The 25,150-nt window shown below is 38.4% G+C and overlaps 3 protein-coding genes across 6 annotated transcripts; 1 reads left to right on the top strand and 2 right to left on the bottom strand.

The window, feature by feature from the left end:
• Positions 1-350: 350 nt before the first annotated feature.
• On the bottom strand, positions 351-7,248 carry LOC115582472 (gamma-glutamyl hydrolase). Its single transcript, XM_030418459.1, has 9 exons — positions 5,833-7,248; positions 5,612-5,726; positions 4,684-4,734; positions 4,526-4,610; positions 3,916-4,054; positions 3,430-3,536; positions 2,693-2,786; positions 2,470-2,607; positions 351-1,072 (listed from the first exon to the last, which is right to left on the bottom strand). Exons 1-9 carry the CDS (start codon positions 5,948-5,950, stop codon positions 954-956), a joined length of 966 nt encoding a protein of 321 aa, XP_030274319.1. The 5' UTR covers positions 5,951-7,248; the 3' UTR covers positions 351-953.
• A 908-nt stretch (positions 7,249-8,156) lies between these two features.
• Positions 8,157-12,688, bottom strand: nmrk1 (nicotinamide riboside kinase 1). 4 transcript variants are annotated; one of them, XR_003984178.1, is made up of 9 exons: positions 12,531-12,688; positions 10,902-10,992; positions 10,748-10,796; positions 10,143-10,311; positions 9,807-9,878; positions 9,605-9,711; positions 9,326-9,409; positions 8,478-8,745; positions 8,157-8,430 (listed from the first exon to the last, which is right to left on the bottom strand). XR_003984178.1 is itself a non-coding variant. In XM_030418461.1 (8 exons), exons 1-7 carry the CDS (start codon positions 12,557-12,559, stop codon positions 9,321-9,323), a joined length of 606 nt encoding a protein of 201 aa, XP_030274321.1. In that variant the 5' UTR covers positions 12,560-12,688; the 3' UTR covers positions 8,476-8,745; positions 9,278-9,320. The 4 variants fall into 4 exon arrangements, 3 of the variants coding, with proteins under 3 accessions (XP_030274321.1, XP_030274320.1, XP_030274322.1); XM_030418461.1 differs by lacking the exon at positions 8,157-8,430 and having other exon boundaries at positions 8,476-8,745; positions 9,278-9,409; XM_030418460.1 differs by lacking the exon at positions 8,157-8,430 and having other exon boundaries at positions 8,476-8,745.
• A 1,156-nt stretch (positions 12,689-13,844) lies between these two features.
• On the top strand, positions 13,845-25,072 carry ostf1 (osteoclast stimulating factor 1). Its single transcript, XM_030416615.1, has 10 exons — positions 13,845-14,002; positions 19,103-19,149; positions 20,945-20,995; positions 21,276-21,339; positions 21,480-21,533; positions 21,694-21,801; positions 22,082-22,131; positions 22,693-22,771; positions 23,012-23,110; positions 24,045-25,072. The coding sequence occupies exons 1-10, from the start codon at positions 13,969-13,971 to the stop codon at positions 24,101-24,103; spliced, it is 645 nt and encodes a 214-aa protein (XP_030272475.1). The 5' UTR covers positions 13,845-13,968; the 3' UTR covers positions 24,104-25,072.
• The last annotated feature ends 78 nt before the right edge of the window (positions 25,073-25,150 follow it).

Raw genomic sequence — 25,150 nt, 5'->3', positions numbered from 1 at the left:
CAGCACTCCACCATAAAACATAGTTTTCATTTAATGACTTATAATAACTTATCTGACCTGCTGACAGGCATTATGAATAACTATATAGAAATAGTCAATCTTCTTGCAGATTGTCTCGTTCATTGTGACTGTTTCATAGTTAATTTTTACTCGTAGCAGGTTTAAAACTACATTTGTCAAACCTAGATGTCTTCGGAGCCGTTGGAGGACAGTTGTCTTATGCTCTTCATTATCAGTACAATTTTCTTTACTCAGTTATCTTTTCACCTTTCTGTGAATTTCACTTCCCAGTGAAGGTCTAAACGCTGTCTCAAACAGCCGCCTCCACGCTGCCAGGGCTAAAATTTCTGTCAAGTGAATAATGAAGCCTTTATTATCTGAGACTGAAAGCTCATTCTTGACCTTGAACATACTGAATGTTTGTGACATGACATGACATTTGTGGTGAACTGCAAGGGTCAACAGAGAACTCTCAATCTCAGCTTTCACTTTGTAATGGAAGAGAAATCCTTGAAAAAGCACAAAAAAAAATAAAAAATACAGAAGTAAATCTGAACATTTACAATTCCATCACAACTTCTTCCGCTGCTGAACATCATGGGATATGGTTTGGTCAAATCCTTCACATCCTTCATCCCTCACCTCTTTATCAAATGTAAATATTCTGAGTCCCTTGAGGTTTTTAAATCAAAAGATATACAAGACCCATCCTGACATTGTACTTGCAAAGGCTTTCAATCTCCAAGAGGACAAAAAAGATCTCAGTTTCTTTATGCGAACACGAACTTTAACAGCAGCAACAGCACATACAAGTATTCTAACTTCTTCGAAATTGGTAAAACATCAAGTGCTGAGTGCAGAAACCTCTCCTCAGCGTGATGAGTGATCTCTGAATCAGCGCGTCAAGTGGCTGAAATCAACCCTTTTTGTTTCGAGGCGTATCTGTGAGACACTCAGAAGAAGTAGAGCTGTTCATATCCTGTGAAGTTTGCGGCGTAGACGGGCGTGTAGTTATAAATCAGCGACGAGGCCTCTTCCTCAGGATTGTCGAACCGATGTAAACTTCTCCTTCCTAAACAAAGCAGAAGTGAGATGCATGTGATTACAGGAGAATAGACAGAGCACAGCAGAGCAGATTAATCATCTCCACGAGGAGAGAAGGTCGAACAGGTCATAGAAATCTTGAATGTGATATTTTTATGGTGGTTTGAGAATAATTGGACTGAGATATAATGTGACTTAACAGTATTTTTTTTCTAAATGATCGATAAACATTTTATCCAAACCCAACATATTAATCTCCTCTCTTTTTGTCTGCCGCTCCTGAATTAAGATCTGATTGGGTTTCTGCACCTTATTTGAATTTATAGCAAATTTTTGAAAAATCCATTCACACATTTTTTATGGATACAATAGCTTTATATTTATGTATTTTTCCATTCAGTGAACCCAAATAAACACCTAAACACCTGACAAATTGACATACTGCTTCCGGTTAATGCAACAATTGTAAAGCAAATAAATATTAATTTAGAGCAGTCCTGATCAAATAGGCTACCATGTGCTTTTTTTAATGTAGCTTCCATTATGTTTCTGTGTTAAAGTGTTTTAATGTGTCCTCTTCTGGAGCTGATATGTTGTGTTTTTGATGCACCTTTTCTGCACAAGCAAGCAAAGACACATTTTTTTTGCTTTGTTGTGCGCAAAATTAAGATTATGACTTCAAAACAAACATAAAACAACATGACATAAAACAATATTCTACTTTTTGTATGTCGTCATCCTGTAACAGTGCAGCTTTTACAGGTCGTCTCTCTCTTCCTAAGACTTCCATGTGCATAAGTCTGTATAAAGTAACAAATAAAAACTAATACATTTCCACTTATCACATTATCATTGTGTTTTACAGAACAATACGACATTTGTACCCACATCTGTTTTTTTCTTTGCACATGCTGGACCCCTGGACGTGAATCTACTAAACCCTGACAGTATTTAGTTTTAAGTTTACTTAACTATCTATCAGCTTATATTTCAGTTAGCACCTATCAGAGTTAATTTACGACTGTATTAAGTGTTTGCAGTCATATAAAGTGTTAGCTCTTGTCGTTGCCACGGTAACATTTGTTGCGAAATCACCAAAGATTGTGACGTAGAAAACTTAAGAGCTCAATCGAGAAAGCTTTTATGAGTAAAACAGGCCGCTGTGCATGAACAGTTGTGGTTATAAATTGCATTAAATACCTGAAAAACATCAAAGTACTTACTCGGATTGATACAAAACTCCTGTAAATACACTTTAACCAAAATATGCTACTTCATATACTTCACCAGAATCAGTTCTGCTCACTGACAGGCTAAATCCCACTCAAATGTGTCATACAACTATGTATGATATACCACAACCACACGTACTACCTTATCATACAGACAGTACTTATGGTCAGTAATGTGTGACTGTCATCTCACCTTCATTGGAGAAAAACTCGGCGAGCAGAGACGATAACTGAACAGCCTGACGGGAGTGAGGGAAGTTCAGCCTGCTGTCCCACTGGAAGCGGTTCACCTCTGGGTGCCACTGTACTCCATAGAAGGGGTATCTCTTACCTGGCAACAAAGAAATTGGTTGTAATAAAAACTCTGTGACAGATCAACACTAAGGTTTGCTTTTGAGTAGAAACAGTCTTGTAACCTTCTATGGTCGAGACGAAGTGGGCTCCGTTCTCAGCAACGTTTGTCGACAGGATGGAGAAGAAACTCTGCAGGTTCTCATTTTCCTGGAAGTTCTGTGTGAACATTTGTCTTATTACTCTCTGGTGGTTATTGTGTATTTAACTCTCCATTTTTTGTGTGTGTGTTCATGTGCTTCCCTCTGATGCTGTGCTCTTTTGTTTTCCCTTCAAGGTATCAGGCAAGTTTATCTGATTTATCTTTCTCGAGCACATGAATCTGTTCATGTGCCGAGGCGCCGCGAGACAAAAATACTCCTCTCTCCGTACACTGTGTTCAGTCTTCCTCTGCTGGAATATTGAATAGAACAATGTTTGTTTTCTGGCAATTTGATTAAAGAAATATTGATTCAGGAATATGCACTATGCAAGATTAAGATCCGTTTAGACCTCAAGGATTTAATTAATCAAATTACCACAAACAAACTGCCACACTGTGAGCCTGAGTTTGCGAGGCCCTTTGGAACTTATCCAGCCAGAAAAAACACTCCTACTCCTACTAATGCTAATTGTTCAAACATAGATGTATGTCTGTATACTGCATGTCTCGTTGAGGTCTCGCTGAGTCCAAGTGTCAGTCAGGAACCCCGGAAAACACGTTTTTGGAGATGTTGAAATTATCCAATGGTTCAGATAAAACCCGGAGAGGAAGTGAAACATCCTGCACAGTGACACAGGTCAGCAGAGGGAATCACCGTACCTTTACTTCAACTCCATAGTGGTGGAAGTTGCCGGTCAGTGGTTTGTGGGTCAAAGCCTTCATGAGCTCGCTGGGGAAGCCCTCAAACATCCTACTGGAGCCCGCCTCTGCAGGCAGACGGGTGAACGTGTGTTTAAAAAAAAGTGAACTTTATGTAAATATTGAATCAACCCAACACAAAAGATAAGAATAATTTATCAAACAATGACAACACCCCCCTGATTGGTAACTGGATTCTACTGACACCCAGTGGTACAGTTCAGTCCAGGCCAAACATGAAAAAGTCCATTTCATATAAATGTTTAGAACATATTTCCTTAATAAAGTGTTTTTCAATCCTGTTCCTTGGTAACCTACATTACTTGGCAACTCACACCAAAAGAAGCTAGATGGATAAATAGAACTTTTTTTCTATGGGATGAACTGTTCCTTTACCCTGAAAAAAACAGGTTACACATGAAACCAGTAATAGAGGAATACTCTTACCTGTGGTCAGGTTGAGGGGCATCGCTACGTTCTCAGCTGTGGTTTTTGTCAGCAGATTCTGACCAGCCACCAGAACAGTCAGTAGCTGCATACCCATGCATGTACCCCAGATAGGGAAGAAGTCCCCGGCATCATTAGCCTGGAACACATAATAATAAAGTGCGTGTTAATATATAATATATTAATCCTCCGTGACTGATTGTATGAGTATTAATTAGTGATAGATTGTCATGCTGAAGTATCGTAATTTTTAGGAGCTGGGTTAACTATTCCCCATACTTCAGTTTTTAGCCTTTTAGCTTTTATGAGCCCTTTCTTTGTGTTATTAGCAAAAATCTAGAGTGCAAAACAAGTCAGATGGTACCAATCATTTAAATTCAGTTTAGTAAAAAAGTTTAATTATTCACTCTGAAACAATGTGAGGTTAAAAATTGTCTAACGCAATGAAAATACTCGAGACAGGGGCAAGAACAGGCCCTCAAAACTGTTCTTCGGCACAGTAAATTCACTCTGGTTTCTGCCTAATTAAAAGATTAGGACATAAGAATATTCTTTTTAAAGAAGGGTTACAGCGAGAGAACCAATGAAAACAATGTTCTGCTGTACAAACCGTCTCAGCAAGTTTGAAAAAAATCTTCGCCACCCGGGCAAAGTCTGACGTCTCCAAATCTGCAGCCCCCCCGATGAAAATCAAACTGAAGAGACGACACACAGTTAGAGCAGTGACTGAAGAAACTGAAATATAAGATATGAATGTGTTACACTCACCCATTTATCTTCCTAAAGATGTCTTCATACTCAGCAGTAGTAAGAGTCAATCTGTGGAGGGCAATCAAAACAAAAAATGGCCCTCATGATATAATTCGACAGTGTTCAGGCAACATAATAGTGCAGATAACAGAGGTAGAGTCAAAGGACCAGAGGTAGCAGAACTATCAAAGTCCTCTTTTTCAACAATAGCAGCAAATGTCAGCAGTGACGTAGTGAGTGAAAAGCAAATAAAACTGTTCACTAACCTCTTGACAGTTCTGAACATGAATATTCAAATCTTTTTTGGGACATTTCAATGTTGAATTAAAATGATTTGCTTTGTGATATATAACAGAAAGGTTGTCGTTTCGTGGAAAATAAATAGCAAACACAACCACACAATGGGATACCTAAATGGCAATCACATCAGCCCCCTTAGGTCCTTCTGGGTTTTTTGTGGCCCAGTACTGAACGACCCAAGACCAATGGCCACTTACAGCCAGCAACTTATAGTCGCATTATTGCGCTTTATAACAGTGGATTTAATGTGTCATAAAAAGTTGCAATGCTTTCCAGTTTTGAAAATGTTAATCCACTATGATCCTTGTGTTATGATTATTGTTGTAAAGCATTATGAATATTTACGATTGCTTATAACTACAGCCGTATAACTACACTGTGTCGACATCATCGTTATACTTAGCTACAATTATTCTCAGAGCATTCTGAATGTTCCTGAGTGCTTCTATGATTAAACAGCGCAGTAGGTCCATTATAATGCATCATAAATCTGTTCATTATGGATAATATAGCATGGGCTTCATAGAAGGTGTTACCAGAATAACTTTCTCTTACATGTTGCCCATTGAAACCAACTGATCGTACTGCAGTTTAACACATGATTTATCTTTACTGCTGATAAACAACAAAGGACGATTCAACCCACCTGATAGGCATCACTCTGCTGCCCCCAGACTCAATGTATTTCACATAGGAGGAAGGTATGTAGGTCCTCCCGAAGGGTTTCATGGCTTCATCTGAAACTAGCTGAGTCAAAATACCTGCAGGACAAAAACAAAACCAGCTGTGAATACAAAGGGGGGAATAAACTAAACAGATAGAAATGATTTAGTTAAGTCTGTCTGACCTGAAGTACATTTCACTCACCGATCACAGGTCTGTCGTTCACAGCCTTCTGGCTGACTTTAGTTGGCATGGCTCTGCTGCAGCAGAAGCAGCCAGCGAGAAGAAAACACACATATGCCAACAATCCTGTATTGGACATCTTTTCAGCTTAATTATTTAATGCTAGTGATCACAAAAGACTCAATTCAACAGTTAAGAAGCTACAAGGCTGACAGAGAGTGTCAATGTGAGAAAGAGCTGCAGCAGCTTAAGTAAGTCGAGTGAGAAGAGGATATAGTCGCTACAGGGAAGTGAGGAATGTCCAAGTTTACATGTGATGACTCCACAACTGCACACGCCGGTCGGATAAGTTCGTTGCTGATGTAAACATAATTTTCTTTCTGCTGACTGCATGGACTTTTTGGCAAAATTTGTATCACATTGTGTGGTGAGAAATGATGCACTTTCATGGGTCAGAGGAGGGTTAAGCAATAAAGTTCCTAGAAGTTACATGAGAGCGTTAAAGAGAGCAGCTGTGGGTTCACACTGTCAAACAGGTTTCAGTGTGAAAACGAAAGAAGGCCTGTCTATTTTTAGGATTGGAAAAGTAGGGCGCTTACTGAGGAGGAAGAGGTGTGTGTGTGTGTGTGTGTGTGTGTGTGTGTGCAAGACCAGTTCAGGATCTTCTAACAAAGATTCCTGAACCTCGTAGTCACTTCAGTTGTCTCTATTTTTAATAAACAGATGAACAAACCTTTCAGCAGTAATGCTATGTGGACATTTTTGACAAAATCTTGAGCAAAATCACATCTCACTGATGCAATACCTTCTAAAAAAAATTATATCAGTGAAGCAACGCAGCTATTGCAATAGGCGAGATTTCTACAGAAATTGGGCAACAGAGGGACACACGTCTATCAGCTGAGCAAAAATCATCCACTGATGAAGAAAGGAAGAAAGACAGACAAAATACTGGGTGAACTTTTGGAAAATAGAAGTTACATCGACAGCAAACAAGTCAAACATCTCTAAACCAAATAAATGTGACCTTTTAATAACAACTAAAGCAATGCTTTTGGGAAATCAGATTCAGGAAGTTGCAAACACCAGTGTGTCTGTCCCGGGCTGATGTTGTCGCTTCAAGTTTATTTGATAGTGAAATGCTGTTGTGACATCACGTCCTCGCAGTACCAGCCACTGTGCTTGTGCAACATTTGGACCCTCGATCAGATCCAGACCCTTTATTCATATTCATTAAGTATAAAAATCCCTGAAAGCATTTGTACCAAGGCTGGATTAGTAACTTAGCAAACTGTCAAATTGTTAAATGGTCTTATTAATATGATAAATATCTAGGGGAGAATAATAACGATTAAGTTTCAATTCCGTTTTTCGCTTTAAATTTAATGCCGTTAGCCGGACATACAGTTCTTGCAGCATATTACAAACTGTGTTCTTATCTCTGTATATAATTTATTTATTTATTTATGTTGTTTGTTTCGGACATGTCAATTCATAAGCATCACATTTCATCATTGTTCAAATAATACAACACACATGGCCGAAAGGGAAAAGCGGGAGAAGCCAAAGCTTATCAAGTCCCGCCCCCATTACCCACAGGATAAAATCTTCATTCTGATCTTTTCTTGTCTTTTGCAAATTACTTTTTTCTTTTCTTCTCTTTTTTTCTTTTGTTATGACCTTTGACAAAACATATTACAGCAGTAGCATATAGAGCTGAATTCAAGCTCTAGACAGTACATACAGATTACATGTGTGTCTGCACATGTGTCCATATTAGTCCATCATGAGTGAACAACAGTCTCATCTTATGGCCTCATCTTATAGCCAGGCTTGCCACAAAGTCAGAATATCCAATTGAGAGAGAGCAAAAGTCCAGTGTATTTATTATTTGTTGAGATGGTGTTGGGATGGTGTAAGAGCCCTTTAATGCATTTTCATGTTATTCATCAGTCTCCTCTGCAGCTTTTATGGCTGCTAGCTTCGCCATGTCCTCCCGATTGGTGGCTACATCAACTCGCAGCTGTATCACGAAGTCGCGGATTGTTGAGATGTCAGAGCGTATCCCGACCACAGCACTCCGAGTATTGGCGTTGTCCGCCCTTGTTGTCCGTTTAATAAAGCTGCCATGCAAAATCTGCAGTTTGCAGTGCAGTGAGAGGGTTTGATGAAGGTGTTTGATGGGCCTTCAGCTCAGGGTTCCTCTTATATTCACATAAACATTTAATCTTAATCAGTTTTATGACAACAGCTAAAAAGAGCTTCAGGTGACCGTGAGTAGTGAGTTTCCAGCGTATACGACTCAACCACCAGGTGGAGACAAAATGCCAATAATGGTTCGGATATGCAGAGTGTTGTTTCAATTTAGTATCAGACAAAAACAATTCTAGTCTTTGACAAATCATGTCAGTGTAAGTCATCATCAATCTCTACTAAACCACAGCATACAATGGTTACCGTCTAATATCTGTAACATCCAAATACGAGTGAGAATTGATTTAAAACCGATCTTTAGAAATTGAGAAACACACATTATTCATCTAATTATCTGGAGTTATATCACAAGTCAAGGTTTTATGTATGATCATGTTTGGTTAGACGGAGAATGATTCAGACTTCTGGTTCCATAAAATATTAAAAATCTACGCAGTGAGAAAGGAAACATTAGTTCACTGCATGTTTTATACGGACCATCAACCTCATAGAGTCACAAATTCTTCATATATTTAGTGTTTCCAAAAAGGAATCCAGTCTTTAAAACACTGTTCATTACTGTGTTTTGGCAAAGACGTCAGGTTCACTGTGATATATGTTCAACTTGGTTTGGTCCTTTCCGTCACATATTAGTTCAGATATGAACTTTCCTGGCGTCCACGGGAGCAGCAGGTACGATCTTCCATGAGGTAAACAAGTAGAACTCGTTTCAGTCTTTCTCTGCAAACAAAATACACAAAATAAAATAAGCATTGTTTTTCTATTGAGTAGCGCATCTTAAAGTCTCTCCGTAATCACATTAATATTCAAAACTTCGTATTCAAAATAGTCTCATCAATGAAAACAGAGTTGGTGCAAAATTGTACGATTTGTCTTGTGATTTTCAAATAATTTGTCACTGAGGTATTGATTAACACCATTTGCAGCTTTCTGGCTTTATATCACGTCTGCTCTGCTGAAACATGTTTGCATTCACAGGACTATTCAATGTTTGAACATCTTAATAAATCCATTATAAACTTTTCAAGCTACAAGGCCAGTATCCTAATACAAAACTACACAAAAGCAGGTTTTAAATGTGTAGATGGCTGCAAAAGTTAACCATTAAAATGTCAGTACACATACAAAAATACCCGAGTGTGCTGTGGATGAAATATTATGTGACAGAAATATTTTGGAAAAAACTAAATGGAAGAAATCCTTATGAAAGACATTTTGTTGTATTTTTTATGTCTTTAAAGCAGGAACTCACAACATAAGAAATGTTTCTTCACCCCATTCCTGCTTTCCTGCGACTAACCTCTGAGCCTTTCTATTTCCTGACAAACATCTTTATATACAGCAGCCAGCAGCTCTTCCTTCGGCTCCAGTCCATCCAGAAATACTGAAAGAATAGATACTGATCATATAGATGTAATATATTTAAACATTTAATACCAGTATATCTGCTACAGTGATAATAATTGCAGTACTTAACTTGACCAGATATAAAAAAAGTACAAAACTACTCCAATAAATCCCAGTTTTTATACCATCAGCATCACATCTGTGCACTTGTCATCTTTGACTGGACACTCACCGATTCCAGACGCCGCGCTCTCCATCTGCTCACGGTTTTTCAGGTACATCGGCCAGACGTGTCCATCAAAGTATCCCAGAGGATCAGGAGGCTTGTACACCCTCGAACTGTCAGGAGGTCAAAACATTAAGAGGCAAACTTTTTTCACTTGGCTCAAACAGAAAACGTTATACTTAGATATTCTGATTAAAAAGAAAGACACCTTCTCCTCCTTTTGCACACATCATATGGAATTTCCATGAAGTATCTTTTGTCAAAGAGCTCATTGAGAGGCCTGCAAAGACATAAAACATATGAGAAAGTTAGAGGATTAATATCTAGAATATGATACTCACTAATAAAGGCTAAGTTTTAAATAAGCCGTTAAATAAATCCTGGAGAACAGTTGACCCTTATTGTAAGAGATAAATGAATGGTTACTGTTCAAAAACAGGAACAATTATCATGGAAATCTCTACTTAAAAATCATTACATTTATATAATAATTTCATTAACTGAACAGTAAGACAGTAACCTCGCTAAAGCCTCTCTCATGTACCTATAGTTGAAAATGAGGAAGCCTTCCACTATGAGCACAAACACCTCCGTGTCGACCGGTGGTGCGGGGCGCTCTGGGTTCAGGCCTCGCTGCCTCAGGAACGAGTCCGGATCTCTTCGCCACGAGTCGACATCTCTCATCATCGCGTCCATGTGGAGAGCATCGAGCACTTAAACAGAACACAGTGACACGGATTTCCCTTCTTTTTCCAGAGAAGCGCCAGGTCTGATACCTGACTGAGCATTTCATTAAATCATCATTGTCATCATTTGTCAATCTCTGGTTCCAGCTTTTCAAAACTGAAGATTTTCCACTTACCATTTGCACTTTCTAACAACATCCCTGAGGTTGTTAAAACTCCCAAATTCCCAGACATAACAACAAAAGGTAAGACCTCAGTTTCTGTAGCTAATTCGCACTTCAACCATCCATCTACCCATAAATCTGTTCTTCATTTTCAAATGGATTGACTACAACTGCACTGACGATGTCTTGATGTGATGTTTTCACATTTGTGGGCGCTTGGTTGGTTAGAAAAACAAAGTATTCACAGTATAATCCCAACAGTGTGTTCAGGGAGGATCTGTTGTCTGTCGTGTCCTTACTGTCATATTGCTTGAACCCACTGTCGTCCACTGGTACCACAGAATCGTCCTAAAAAAGAAGAGATAACTCAGATTCAAATTCAAATTTCCAGCATCACTTCTAAAGTGTAAAAAAAAACATTATTTATTTTAAGAGAAGGCCTCACAGCCTCACCTTAAAATATGAGTCCTGGGCAATGATGCAGCTGTTGGGTATCTGCTGGTGTAGACTCTTCGAAAGAGTAGATTTTCCTCCGTTGGTCATCCTGACAGACAAACAGTGCCCAAACTTCAAAGCTGCACAACAAACAGTGAGATCTTCTTTTACTCGCCCGCTTTTATAAAATGCCAAAATAACCTTGATAGGGTGAACTACACACAGTGCGTGCCTCAAGTCAACCACAACCTTTAAAGAAGTTATTTACCAAAAGCTGAACGTCTTGTTTTTGCAGACCTCTGGTGGTTTAACTTCTTCACTTAACTTCAGAAATCAGCGTATACACCAGTGGAAAGAAAAGGATTGAAAAAAATTGCAGAAATGTTTGTTTTCTACCTTAAAATTTCCCGCCCAGATCATTTAAATGTACTCACTTTTGTCTATAATTCTAAAAAAACAACAACAACATCAACAAAATCTTACATTTAATTTAAGCTAATTATTTTCCACTATCCAATATCAGCATCAGCCTCAGTGATCCATTATCAGTTTGGCTGTGGTCGCTGCACTATGTGTGCGTTTTGTGGTCCGAAGTGCAACATACTGTAAACCAGAAAGGTCAGTGAGGCACAACCTGATAAGTTATTATTTCAACACAACAAGTCACATTAGGAAATACTGTAAAATAAATGTTTATCGCTAGCTGTTAACACCAGGGGTTGATTTTCAGGGCCAATACCGAAACCAATTATAAGAAATTCAAGTCTTTGAAAGCCGATATTTGGGACCGATATTCATTTGCAGTAAAGAATGAAACTCTTTGTGTCAAAATCTCAAACAACCTGTGATGAAAGCACCAGTTTTTTCAAGTACTGTTCTAAAGTATCATGTCCAGGTACTTTACTCTTCCTCTCCACTACATTTATTTGATACATTTAGTTACTAGTTACACTGCTGATTCAGATTATTCAGTATTAACATAACAGGCTCTTAATTGTGACGAGTTGCCAGTCAGATAGAGCTGTGGACGGGACAATGTGTGAGAGGATGCTGCATCAGAGGCAAAGTAGCACAATTTTAAATTGAATATTTTATCGGCAATCTGACAGAAACATCATTGATACAGATAATGTTGAACCAGTCATAGACCTTTGTCAGGAATCCTGATTTCATTGTCCTCCACACCTGTCTACATGATCTGCATCATTTCAGGCATCTATGCACATTGAGAATGTGGCCTTCTTTACAGAAAAACAAAAAAACTCTCTGTACTCAGATTTCTTTTTTTCTTTGCAAACCAAACAAGTCTTATCAGTCTCTGCCACATGGTTGTCACATGCAGCTGATTTGATCTGATGATAGCCCTGTTGCTCCCAATGCATATATGTTAGCAACATCAGCATTAGTCATTATCAGTGTTATAAGGCTAATGCATTTTCTCGTATTCAACCGAAATAAACCACCAAGGAGCATTTCTGAATGTGACACTGACCTATTGATAAAAAACCTGCTTGCACTTTACATTCCTTGCAGTAAGCATGGAGCTACAAACAAACAGGCTGTCTGGAGGCAGAATGACCAGGGAGAACAATAACAGACATGTTTGTGATCAGCAGGTTAATGTTTACGACCCTTGAACTTACTCACCCACCAACTCCAACAACTAGTGTCTTCATTTCAGCCTGTTGTGGATCCTCACTGCGACGTTTCTGCTACATAACACTGGTAAAAGCACATAAACGACCTAGCCTGCCACACAGGCATGTTTGTGCTGAGGCGACTCCCTGCGCCTCCTCACGCTGTTCCGCTATTGGACGCTTGTGATTCGCTGAAGGAGCTGCTACGTCATTCAGCATATAGCGCTAAAATAAATGCTACAGTAATTAAGGAAGTAAACAGTAAATAAATGCTACAGTAATTAAGGAAGTAAAACAGTAAGTGTTACGTTCCGATAAATACAGTAAAATAAACAAATAGATATAAATAGAATAAAATAAAATACAATTTGTTTAAAATAAAATACTATGAGGATTTAAGTACTTATAAAATCTTAATACAAATATTTATAGTTAGTATGTCTTAAACTTACAATAGCAATAGAAAAAAATAAAAGCCTTAAATAAATTAAATTAATTAGAATGGAGAATTAATTATATAAAAAAGAAAGAGAATATTATTATAAAAAACATTTCATGATAAAAGATATTTCAACTAAGCTAAAAAAATGAAATGAAATAATATAATAAATAAATATAAATATAATAAAGCACATCATGCAGAAAGTTAAAGGTTTACACACAAAAACGTTATGAAAACATTTTAAAAAGTAATGTAAAGTAAGTTATGCATTAAAAATTGTAATAATAATAGAATTTTTAAAAAAGAGAATTAAGTTTATATATTATAGTATAAATTAAGTACATAAAATGTTTAATAGAAATATTTCATAATAAAAAATAAATCAGTTAAGTTGAAAAAACAAAATGAAAACATTTAAAAAGTAATATAAAGTAAATTTTGCATTAAACATTGTAATGGTTATATAAAAAATAATTACATTAAAGTAAAAAAATGTTTAGAATTTTGTGCATAAAAGAATATGATATATAATTATAGAAACCTTAGGGTTAGAAATTAAATTATGAAAAAAATTGGAAATCTTGTTAGAAAGTATAGACTACTCAAACAAAAAAAAAAAGTATATGCATGTGCATGGATAGGCAATAAAAGTCACATTATTTTTGGGGACCAAAAACATCCACAAAAGACAACATAAAAATTCAGTTATGTCACAGAATAAAAAATCAAGTGAAACACTTAAATATCACAATGTCCCTGACTAATTTTGAGTAGTGTAAAATATAAGACAACAAACATTATATATTACAGGAGGTTCACATGGAGGAAAATCGCCCAAAAATGGAAGTTGCAGCTTTAGATTTGCGCATGCGCAACTGAACTTTTCCGCGTCCCCCGTTGAGCGCTGCTGCACTTCCTCATTGTGAGTGATAGCAAAGTGCTCCTCAGTCCAGCGACGCTTCTGACTGAAACAACACGCGTTTTGGTTTATATCCGAATCTTGCAAATGTCGAAGCCTCCTCCGAAGCCGGCCAAGCCAGGTAGGACTCAGGTTATGAGAGATTTGTGGTTTATTTTTTAGCTAAAACTTCAACCCTGTCTCTGTCGGGGACAACACACCTTGTCGGCGATGTGAGCTTAATGGGCGGGCGGTGTGTGCACTTCACTGTCAGTGAGGTCGGCTGATTTCTGTCGTTTGTTTGTGAAACTTTTATGAACAAGTGGACAGAAAGACTAATTAACTCTGAGTAATATCAACATCCTTTATTGCTGACTGGACCAGGAGCTCAGTGGAGTTGTTTAAAGTACCTTGACTGCTGACTGACAGGGAGATCCAGCTCTCAGCTGCAGGCCTCTTAACTGTGACTTCCCTATTTCCATCACTCACGCAAGGAGGTAGCTGTCATCCATTGGTTTTAGGTCGTAGGTTAAGAGGTGATGATGATGAGTCTGCATGTTCAATGACATCAGTTTTACTTCCTGCAAGCTCAGTCCTGTGCTGCTGTTGAGGTTACTCAATCCCCAGAAATAAGGAAATGAGTCTGTTAGGCTGCTTATTAAGTTATTTTTAGAGCATGTCATGTTTTTTTCCCAAATGAGAATAAATAACATTTACCTTGTCAAAACTGTATTCTCAGAGTGTTCCTGTGCAACAGGTGTTGTCACAAGTATGGACAATTGACATCTTCAGTAAAACCTGCATGCACCTTTGTTGTTGAGTCATCTGTTAATTTTGATCTCGATCAGTCTTTCATAAAACCAAAGGTGACAACCACAAATGTGTTATTTGTCCACAACCCAACGGTATTTGGCTTACTGCCATGTAGGAGTCAATGAACCATAAATAATGAAGAAACAATGTCTTATATAGTCTAACTAATTGATTAACCGCTGCTGCTCTACATTGTCTCTTCCAGGTCCAAAACTACAACTGTGACTTCTGCCTCACTAGGACAAACTGTACAACACTTCCTCTAAAAAAAAAAAAAAAATCTGTTTCATTTGATGAGAAAAATGGCAGATGGGTTTTCACTGATTTGGCCTCAACATGTAAAAGTTTTTGTAATTTGAGTAAATGGAGACTTCAAGGGAGCGTTAAGTGAAGTCACACTTTATTCCGCACATCTAATATTTATTATAATGTACTCTGACAGCGCTGCAATAGATTGTGATGATCATGAAGATTATATGTTACGTTTTTGTTTTAAACTGGTCATTTCGGAGGTTTTAGCTTGTGGTGCCACTGAACTATATCTCACAACTGAGAGGTAAGTTAAAAAAAAAAACTGTTCACCCTCAGTGATATACACTTAATAAGATATAAATAATATTAGAAACGTCTTTCAGTGTAACGCCACAGCCTCCATCAAGTGAAACCAAAACCTAAAACTGAACATCATACGCCTCGTGAACATTGGATTTATTTCAGGGATGTTATATTAGACCACATTAGTCTTTGCTTAACTTATAAACGCACAGCTGAGTGTATTTTTGTGCATCAGAGGTTGTTACACAGGTAATGGCAGGTGTAACAAAAAGGTTGACATATAAACCCTAGCTGCACACTATGTCTTAGATAATCTAAATATGTATATATATATATATATATGTGTATATATAAAAAAAAACACGCTTTGAAGGTGCGTTTCAGCAGACGTTTGTGTGTCAGGTAGCTCAAAACTTTAAGGAATGGACACATCATCATCATATCATACTCATCAAGGTGATTAATGAGTCGGCTCCGTGACACCTCAGCCGGCGGTGAGATCGTCTGTCCTGACAGATGGCTGGTTGGCGTGTGCCTGTGTGAGAGCCGGCAGTTTTATTAGCCGCATGCATAGTCAGATCTGATGCATCCTTAATTCATGTGGAGACACAAAATTGTGAGACTGAAATTCATCGCCGCCAGGAGCAAAGAGCTTGCTATAAAACGCAGATGTATTTATGTTGTAAATGCTGGGGTGGAAATTAAAGGGCAGCTCCAGCTGGAGGCAGCTGGTTCAGACCTCCATGTTGGTGCGTTTTGGTCCCTTTTTAAATAAGTTTTTTATCAGTGTGTGCCAACTTTAGGGCTTCTGGCGCGTGACTGTCTCTTTGATGGACATTTTTTAATAGAATTTCTGTATTGAGATCATTTTTTCCCAATGGCTGCTTGAAGTAATATTCAGCACTGCATGAGTGCTGAGATAACTTTTATTGGTTGCAGGACCAGGCTTGTGAGTTGACTTGCTTTTTTGTGTTGAGCAGATATTCAGAGAGCTGTGTGTGTGTGTGTGTGTGTGTGTTCTCTGTCTGGTTTTAGAACATTGTAGTTTGTGGATCTATGAGTCGTGGTTTCATATTTGTGGAGGCTCAGATGGCTTTTGGGTTGGGCTTCTTCAAACAGGAATGAGAAACCGAGTGTCAGACACATTTTTTATGTCGAGGCAAGAGTTGCGCTGTCGGAGCTGCTTTTGCAATGAAACAACACAGCTGCAGATCATCTAAGACAACCACAAGCAAATAAAATATAACTGCCTGTGTCGTGCTCGCATTGAGATTAAATTCTTTCTTCTGTTTTTGATGCTAGAATAAATCTTTTCAGTGTGCCTGCGGCTTTAAAATGCAGAGAGAACGTGGACTCGTCAGCACAGGCATTTTGTGTGTTGTAAGCGACATGACCGGGCCTGCAGAGTAGACACACTCGTTGTGTTGAACAGAGCTCGGCTTGTGCAGCGGCAGCAGCAGCTCAGCCCCTCTCATTCTGAGACACTGAGACAGTGTGTTAGCTAAATTGAAAACCTGAGTAACGGCACAGGGGAGTTACAAACCGTCCAACATTCAGGTCTGTTAGCTAAAGCAAAAGACACTCGCTCAGCCTTATGTGTCCGGAATGAAATGCACATTATCAGTGAATATATCAGAGAGACAGAAGCTGTCCACGAGTCAACAGCAGCTTTATTACGCCATCATCCGTTTATGAACATGCTTGTCTGTTTATTGTTCAACAGATAAACATTATTACAAAGGGATAAGTTATGCAATAGATGAAGTCATAAAAATATATAAAATGATGCAACTTTTAAAGGGCAAGTACGTCAGTTTTAAGTATTTAAGTGTGTGTGTGTGTGTACAGGTCTTGTACAACTGCATATGTGAAAAAAAAGTGGCTTGTGTGGCTCCTGAGGAAGTTGCATGTAATCTGATATATCACTTACATTGGTGGCGTCCTGTGGCTAAGTTGCATTTTGGGTAATGTAGGTGCCAGGTTTTGAAAAGTGAAGTTGATATCTCTGGTTCTGCTGTACTGTCCATAATGAGTCTAACAGTGTTACAGGAGTTCACTGATAGACCAGTGGACTGACATATGTTGTCATGTAAATGTGGAATAACAATTGAAAGTTTCAGAAGTCAAATTGTTTCTCAGCAAAGACTGGATTTCTCAGCATCCAATCACGTCTAGACTAAATGTTTCTAAGGGTGCAGCGCATGTGAAAAAGGCTCTACAAAAATTGGATCAGTTGTATGCAAAGCATGATCAGGCAGCCCCCGACTATTTCAGTCTCTATTGTCTTTCTCTTTCCGATATTAACTGTACTGAGATCTACGTGAAACGACAACAACAACAACAATCTCCGAGCTAAAATGTCAAGTTTACATGAAGATTTGGATCATTCAATAAGGCAGACCTGCAGGGATGGACTTAAAACTGACTTTTACATTCTAGCCTTAGAGCCCTGCTGATTTAAACCAGCTTTTTGTTTACGGTGTTTGTGTTTTTCTATGCTTTGTATGTTTTCTTGTGATTAATCATGATTCTCTGTGATGTGATTTTGGCTTTTGCACTTTGATCAGCTGTTTCAAGCTGTTTTTTTTGTGTGTGTTATGAATAAAATACACTTAAATGTATCCCTTCTCGCGCCAGGGCTCGTCTCCACAAATGCAAATATTATTCCGTCAAACAAGTCCTCCCGGACACTATTTTGCAAGAGCATCATCACTGCATCCTGGGCTTAGTGGTGCCAGAGATGACTATGATCGATATAAACAAATGCGTACGAGCCAGAGCGTGGTTCTCTCCCCTGTGACAGAATAATAATGGGCTAAGGCAGATCTTTCTCCATTGGTGGCACTGTACTCAAACCAAGTGTGGAGATCAGATTAAAACAACTAAACAAACAAATGTGATATCACAAATTCAAGATTAAAAGAGATAAAAACAGACTGTTTGCATACTTGTGTATTGTTTGTGTTTTATGTTTTAAAGTGTATTATTGACACGTCCTATAAGAGTGTGTACAACAGGACACATCTATGGAAGGGAAGTCAGAAGAGTAAAAGAGCTGAGTGCCGTTTATCTACGAATCTGATGCAAATCAGAATAGTTGCATCCCATTTGCAGTGGTGCTGAACAAGAACCAAAAGCTGCTGGTTCTGTTTTGTCAACATTGGGTGTTAGTTATACTAAATATAAAGTACAACATACCATACATAACTTCAGAAATCAAAGGTTGCTATTGATGATTTTAAAGAAAATACATGTAAAATGCGTCAGTGTTTCTTTAAGGCCTTTTGTTGGTCTCCATGAAGTAGTTCAGCTGTCAGCTAAGGCCACAACCACTCTGGTAGCATTCCAGCAGCAGAGCTATCGCCAGGCTCCACACAGGCCCTGAGGGCAGCTACCTCAAGGCTGCACACACAAGAACCATCTGTGTGTTCCCGTCCCCTCACTGCCTGTAAAAATGTGTATTGTTGTTGGCTGAAGTTGTTTTTAGTGATCGCAGACATCAGGAGCTCTGCGTTGCAGCAACGCGTGGCAGTAATTTGTTTTTGGAACAGGTCGCTTTGCTCAGGCACAGCATCAAGCAATTGGCTTTATTGAGGTGATGGATGATGCTGCACTCCTGATTTATCGCCCTCGCATGAGAGTAATTTATCACATTAAAGCTGCGTTCTTCAGGCTCGATGTAGTGAAACTAATCTGGCTTTTCTGCCGGGCGGTGAAGTGGCAGCTTGTGTGGTCACTGACTCTATATTCTCAACTACTGTGTTCTCTGTTCACCACTATATTATGCAAACAGTGTGAGGCTTACTAACCACAAACAGTCTATGAATATTAAATCTAACATGCATTCTGTGTGTGTGTGTTTTCTTTTTGCTAGGCCAAGTCAAGGTGTTCAGGGCGTTGTTCACCTTTGACCCCAGAACGGTATGAGCTCTTTGTTTGTTACGATGGATTGTTTCTCTAATGTTTGATGATTGTTGAAGATTGTTTGCTGTGTCCTTTAATCTTTGATATTTTCTATTTAATCTGATTCATCTGACATAGTTCTTTCATGGATTTCAATTAGGGATGCACAATATATAAATATTATTGGGTATATATATCAGTATCAGTGAGATTCAAGCCAATAGATTCAATGATATGAAGCTAAATTGCTTTATTTGATTTTAGTTTTGGAGGAGAAATTCAAACTTAGAATATTAATATTTCCAATATTAAATTGCTTATAATACAATATATAAATGTGATTATTTTACATCACTGAATAAACAAGCTGTTCTCAGAGGAAAATCAGGTCCTCAGAACACTGGTTGAAGCTAGAAAGGTGGCAAAAAGGACTAAAAATTAAGATATTTCTCTTCTGATTAAAATGTATTTCCCAAAACAACATAATGCACCTTTTTAACAAGCTCAACATTTACAAACTCTGATACAGTAAATCACTCTTTGCACCTTAAAAGTCGGTTTGTGGTCCACCAATCAACACTGAGAAGGAAAAAGAAAGCAAAACCATGAAACCTTCCATCTTTCCTTACTACATCTTAGCCTTTCTTACCCTCAGGTGCACACAGAGGGGAGGTAGTAACTTCTCTTTAAAATTTAAAAATGTTATATCATCAGTTATCCTATTGATATTGGCCATGAGCAGCATGTATTTATAGGTTATCGGTATTGCCTTTAAAATTCCATATCATGCGTCCCTAATTTCAACTGCAGAATCCCACATGTGAACATTGTACTGTGGACAATTATCTGCATCTTCATTCCTGTTCACAATCATTAACATAATGTGTTAAGAAGTGTGATCGAAATGTGTTATTGGCTGCATCTAAATAATGTGCTGGTGCGCGTAAATTAAATGGTTTTGTCCACCCAGTGTAAAAATAGTTACTATAAACCAAACGGCTGTGAGCCTGATTATCTTCCTTTGAAAAAATATTGGTTTTCCCAGAGAGCCACATACAAATGGAACAAGTTAAACCAGTTCTAAAGCTTTACACTGGAGGTATCAATCCCTGAATTATTGTGCCAGATGGAATAAGTGAGATTAGCAGAGGTGTGGTGATACGTGGATGAAATCAACTGAAGTAAATGACATATTAGAATGTACTTTGGTGCAGGTGTGCATCATTACTGAAGCATTACATCTGAATGGGTTCAGCTCTAAGATGTTGTAGGGGAAAAAAAGGAACAATAATTGAATAGAGAGAATATATTTTCCTGTGAAAAGGGAGGTTAACTGAAAAATGTCCATCGTAATTTCTTCAGGTTGCATGTTTTCAGGCCAAAAACCTAAAGATAATTACTTTTTTTCTCCATATTTGATAGTTAATTAAAGTAAATCTCAGGTGTTTTGATAATGAATGATTTTGTTCAAATATTCCAAATAGTTGCAGGTTACATTCTGATTGACTAATAAAACAGTTAATAAATCATTTTTCAACTAAACCACTGAAATGATTGAAAATAAAAAATTCCACACACACCTAAAATGATCACTTACCTCTCACTTATATTCTCTGTTGACACAATGTAGCCGTCTTGACTGTTTCCATTTGTGGTGAAGGGGGGAGAGACTGCGTGGGAAGAAGGGTGTGAAATGTAACAAGACAGTCAGCCTTGTGGTCAAACTGCTGAGAAGGCGAGGAACTTCTTGTTTCTGAGCCACTGTGACTGAGTATCCCCGAGTAACTTTGTCTTATTATTTTACTTTCTTCAGCCGGACGAGCTGTACTTTGAAGAGGGAGACTACTTGTACATCTCCGACACGGTGAGTAAAAAGGAGAGATTCAGCTGTCGTCTTCATGCCCCCGTGTCGCCTTCAGTTTGACTTCTTCTTCCTCTTTCTGTCGAAGCTGAGCTCTGCACTCTTGTGTCTCCCTTGTGCTGCAATTTATTTCTGCCATTTTCCACCTTTAGTCAATTTTTTCCTCTGTTGCATTTGCACTTTTCTCTCCTTTTTTCCTTCGACTACTATTTTCCCTGCATTTGTTTTTTTGTTGGACTTTTTTGTCCGTACTCATTTTCCTCTGCATTAATATCATCCTCAGAGTGACAGTAATTGGTGGAAGGGGACGTGCAAAGGAAGGACAGGACTAATTCCAAGTAACTATGGTGAGTAGAAACTATAGACAGACTGACTTTGAATTTCATTACATGCATGTGGTGACCAGAATATTCCTCATGATGACCTTTTGTTTCTTGTAATTGTGAGTCACAGATGCACTGATAGTCTTACTTTGGTTTGTTTTTAGTGGCTGAGCAAGCAGAGTCTGTCGACAATCCAATGCACGAAGCAGCCAAACGAGGTGCGACAACATCCGACAAACTGAATTTTTTTCATGCGTTATTTACTTATTGTGACATTTCTCTTTTTCTGTGCAACAGTTTCTTCATCCGAGACAGTTCTGTCTTACTTGAAATAACAATTTTTTAAAACTGTTTGCATCTATTTGTGTATTTCAACAGGCAATCTCAGTTGGCTGAGGGAATGTTTGGACAACAAGGTTGGAATCAACGGGCTGGATAAGGCTGGAAACACTGCTCTCTACTGGGGATGCCACGGAGGACATAGAGGTAATAACTGTGGTGTATAAAACACGTTGTGATTTTCTTTATAACACAGCATTGCATTGATTAAGGCAGCTTCTTTTAACCTGTGTTTGCCTTGTTGAAGCACTGACTGGATGTCATTTCATAAATCGGAATATTTGACACAGAGGAAACAAAAACAAGAAGTAGTTCCAGGTTTTTTCTGTACTCCTACGTTTGTTCCTGCACGTTTGTTATGTGATACATGTCATTAAATGGTCACACAGTCCGTCACTTAGAGTTCTCCTTTCGTTGTTTGTGTCAGATGTGGTGGAGCTGTTGCTAAGCCAGTCCAACGTGGAGCTCAACCAGCAGGTGAGATTCACACGTGAGAGTTCACCAATAAGTCAAAAACACGGAGAAGGTGGAGGACTGAAACTGACATAATCAAAACATAAATAAAGAAACCAATGAATAACTCTATAAATTAATTAACATGCCCTTAAATGCACCAAAAATACAGTTAAAATTTAATGGAGGCATGCCCTGATTTACAAAATGTGACATGAGTTAATTTTCCTCTTTATTTTTTTACCTTTTTATTAATTAAACTGTTTATTGACTTCCCCATTAATGTTCTTTTTTATTTATGAATTTACAATTGTTTTTAACAAAAACATGCCCAACATGAAATGATCCACACTCTCTCCAGCATTTGGGACGTCTGTGTAAATGCATACTTTACTTTAAATAACAAAGAAAGTGGTCATATTTACCAGCAGAATTACCTCAATGTCTGTGAATTTTTGTGAATCTTTCACATATTTTGCCGATCTTCATCTAATATTTCAATGTGATCGCTTAACTTAGTTAAATGATGTCTGTGTAAATGCTCATCTGAGTGTTTGTCGGTGATGAAAATGTCTTGTGTTTTAGAATAAACTTGGGGACACTCCTCTGCACGCTGCAGCCTGGAAAGGTTATTCTGACATTGTGGAAATGTTGCTAACCAAGAGTGAGTATAATGTCGTATCATGTGGTTTTATAAAAAAGAAAAAGGATCAACCAACAGCAGGTCACCTTCTTTCTTTGGATTTACATTGGGACAGATGAGGTTAGGAACAAAGAGAGGAAGCTCTAGACAGATTTGATCAAACCCTAATATGAGAACATGTGGTTACAGATTGAGGAAACAACATCCAGCACATCTGCGTCTCGTTTCCAGTGCTTTCAGTGTGAGTGTGTTTGTTTTCAGATCCGAGGACGGACATCAGGAACAACGAGAAGAAGCTGGCTCTGGACATGGCCACCAACGCCCAGTGTGCTTCACTTCTTAAGAGGAAGCAGGGAAACAGTAAGTACAACTGCCACTAGAGGGCGGCGTCGCAGCACCCACACATACAGTGTCATCAGGAGGGACCACACACTGGACTCAGTACAACACAACACCACCCCCAAGACCCAACAGTCCCCTTTAATTTAAGCCTAATCCAATATTAAATAAGACACATTTAAAATCTCCTAGATCTGGATTTTTATTTGGATATACATCAAGTATGTCTTTTTTCATCAAGATCCATGAATTATTCCCTGAGAAATAAATGAAAATCTATTAAAAATAAGCCCTGTCGGTTAATATTCTTGGATCTGTGCCTTTATCCAGATCCATACCCAAAGTTAATGTGCATTATTCTTGGATGAGACCCATCGTACATCCAAGTTTCATGGCAGCCTGTTTAGTAGTTCTTGCTAAGTTTTCTCCTCTGACATATACTCAGCCATATACTCGATTAGGAGCGGCTATATCTCCAAGAGCGGTGTCAAAAAATTAGGCTCAATCGTAATGAAGGTTTGTATATCGGCAGACAGGAATTTCCTTTCACGCAGGTGCAGAACGCACAAGCTTGTTGGCCGCCAGCTTTAGTCTTTGCGTTGTGTTCAGGTACAGAGTTTTGGCCGAGATAAAGGAGACATGAGGTGACACAGTCAGCCTTTGTAGCAGCTAATTCTATGATGTAATTTTGGTGTGTAGGGGTTAACAACAGACAGTCCAGGTGTTATTTCTAGTCCTTGAATTTACCACATGCACCACATGAAGTCTTTTTATCCCTAGAGTTTAGTGCCATCGACATAATGAATGAGACTTGCACTGTTTTAGACTTTCCAAATTTAATTGTAAGTCATACTAGCCTAAGGAGTTGTGATGCTAAAAAAAGGATATTACAAACATTTAGCCACAAATATTTTCAGTTGGTGTGAATATTAACTGTCCATTTCTCTTGTTTCAGACATCACCCGCACACACAGCAACGCTGAAGAGTATTTGGACGACGAGGACTCGGACTGAGTCGACCCTGTTGAAACACCATCACTGTCTTCCATTGGGTTTGGGGTGGGTGGGGTCGTGGAGCTCGGAGAGATTTATCACAGACCTAAAATGGATTTGCTGCTCCGTTTCAAACCGTAACTCCATTTTGGTTCTGTTGTTGTGTGACACGTCAGTTCTCGGCCCTCTGTGTCACATTTGTGTAAATTTCAAAGCGTTGAATTATTAATGCCTTTTTAAAGATCACCTGCTTTTTGCCAAGTGCATTTTCCACACGTGGGGGGATTTGTCTTGGAGCAGCTGCAGCACACTGTGAACTGAGGGGTAGGATATGTGTCGAGGTGGAAAATGGACCAACACTCTAAGAAACACATTCCAAACTACAGATTAAGTTCAACACATTTACACTGAGCATTAAAGTGCCAGTGCAGATTAAAAGATTGATCTGGTGTGTGTGTGTCATTAGGTTTTAATGCTCCAATTTATCTACCGAGCCACAAAATCTTGACACGAAGAATTGGAAACACATCATCTCCATCACAACTAGACGCAGTGTAGATCTCTTTACGTAAACTGGGGGAGACAACATGTATATTTAACCTTAATATGTTCCCTTTAAGTGGGATGTGCCCAATGAGACCTCACCTCACCTGTTACTCTCTGTACTACAGGTGTTATAACATTTCCACTGCGGTTCAAGACCCTCCATCAGTTCAGATTAACTAAAAATACCTGCCTCATTGAAAACAGACTTTAAATCACACTCTCGTTTTTCAAGCTTTTGATAGTTTGATTTCTATCCTGGGAGCAAATTTCTGGTTTTTATTGCTGCTTTCTGACAGAAGTGCCTTAAATATGTGTAACATAGCACGTGTGTATTTGGTTATGTATCAATGTGAACATGTATTTCTCCTCTGAGATTATGAGCTTTTGTTCTAGATTTCTATCTGCTCTGTTTTCAAGCTGCAATAAAAGATTTTTAACATAAGAGTGTCATGTTGCGTGGACGTAATATGAACGCTGACAATGAAGTGCATGAAAAGGATCTCAGGAAAAGGAAAAGCTGTG

Source organism: Sparus aurata, chromosome 5 (genome assembly GCF_900880675.1).
Source record: "Sparus aurata chromosome 5, fSpaAur1.1, whole genome shotgun sequence".
NCBI classification, from domain to species: domain Eukaryota; kingdom Metazoa; phylum Chordata; class Actinopteri; order Spariformes; family Sparidae; genus Sparus; species Sparus aurata.
This window is presented reverse-complemented; position numbering and strand designations above follow the sequence as displayed.

Excerpts from the sequence above, each read along its gene's own strand:
- LOC115582472 (XM_030418459.1), bottom strand. The coding sequence starts at position 5,950 with ATGTCCAATACAGGATTGTTGGCATATGTGTGTTTTCTTCTCGCTGGC. Across the intron at positions 2,787-3,429 it reads ACTATGGAGTTGAAGTAAAG|AACTTCCAGGAAAATGAGAA; the intron begins GTACGGTGATTC and ends ATGTTCACACAG. Across the intron at positions 2,608-2,692 it reads CTTCGTCTCGACCATAGAAG|GTAAGAGATACCCCTTCTAT; the intron begins GTTACAAGACTG and ends CTTTGTTGCCAG.
- nmrk1 (XM_030418460.1), bottom strand. The coding sequence starts at position 12,559 with ATGAAGACACTAGTTGTTGGAGTTGGTGG. Across the intron at positions 9,879-10,142 it reads TTCCTCATTTTCAACTATAG|GCCTCTCAATGAGCTCTTTG; the intron begins GTACATGAGAGA and ends ATGTCTTTGCAG. Across the intron at positions 9,712-9,806 it reads GTGTGCAAAAGGAGGAGAAG|TTCGAGGGTGTACAAGCCTC; the intron begins GTGTCTTTCTTT and ends ACCTCCTGACAG.
- ostf1 (XM_030416615.1), top strand. The coding sequence starts at position 13,969 with ATGTCGAAGCCTCCTCCGAAGCCGGCCAAGCCAG. Across the intron at positions 19,150-20,944 it reads TCACCTTTGACCCCAGAACG|CCGGACGAGCTGTACTTTGA; the intron begins GTATGAGCTCTT and ends TACTTTCTTCAG. Across the intron at positions 21,802-22,081 it reads ATGCCACGGAGGACATAGAG|ATGTGGTGGAGCTGTTGCTA; the intron begins GTAATAACTGTG and ends TGTTTGTGTCAG.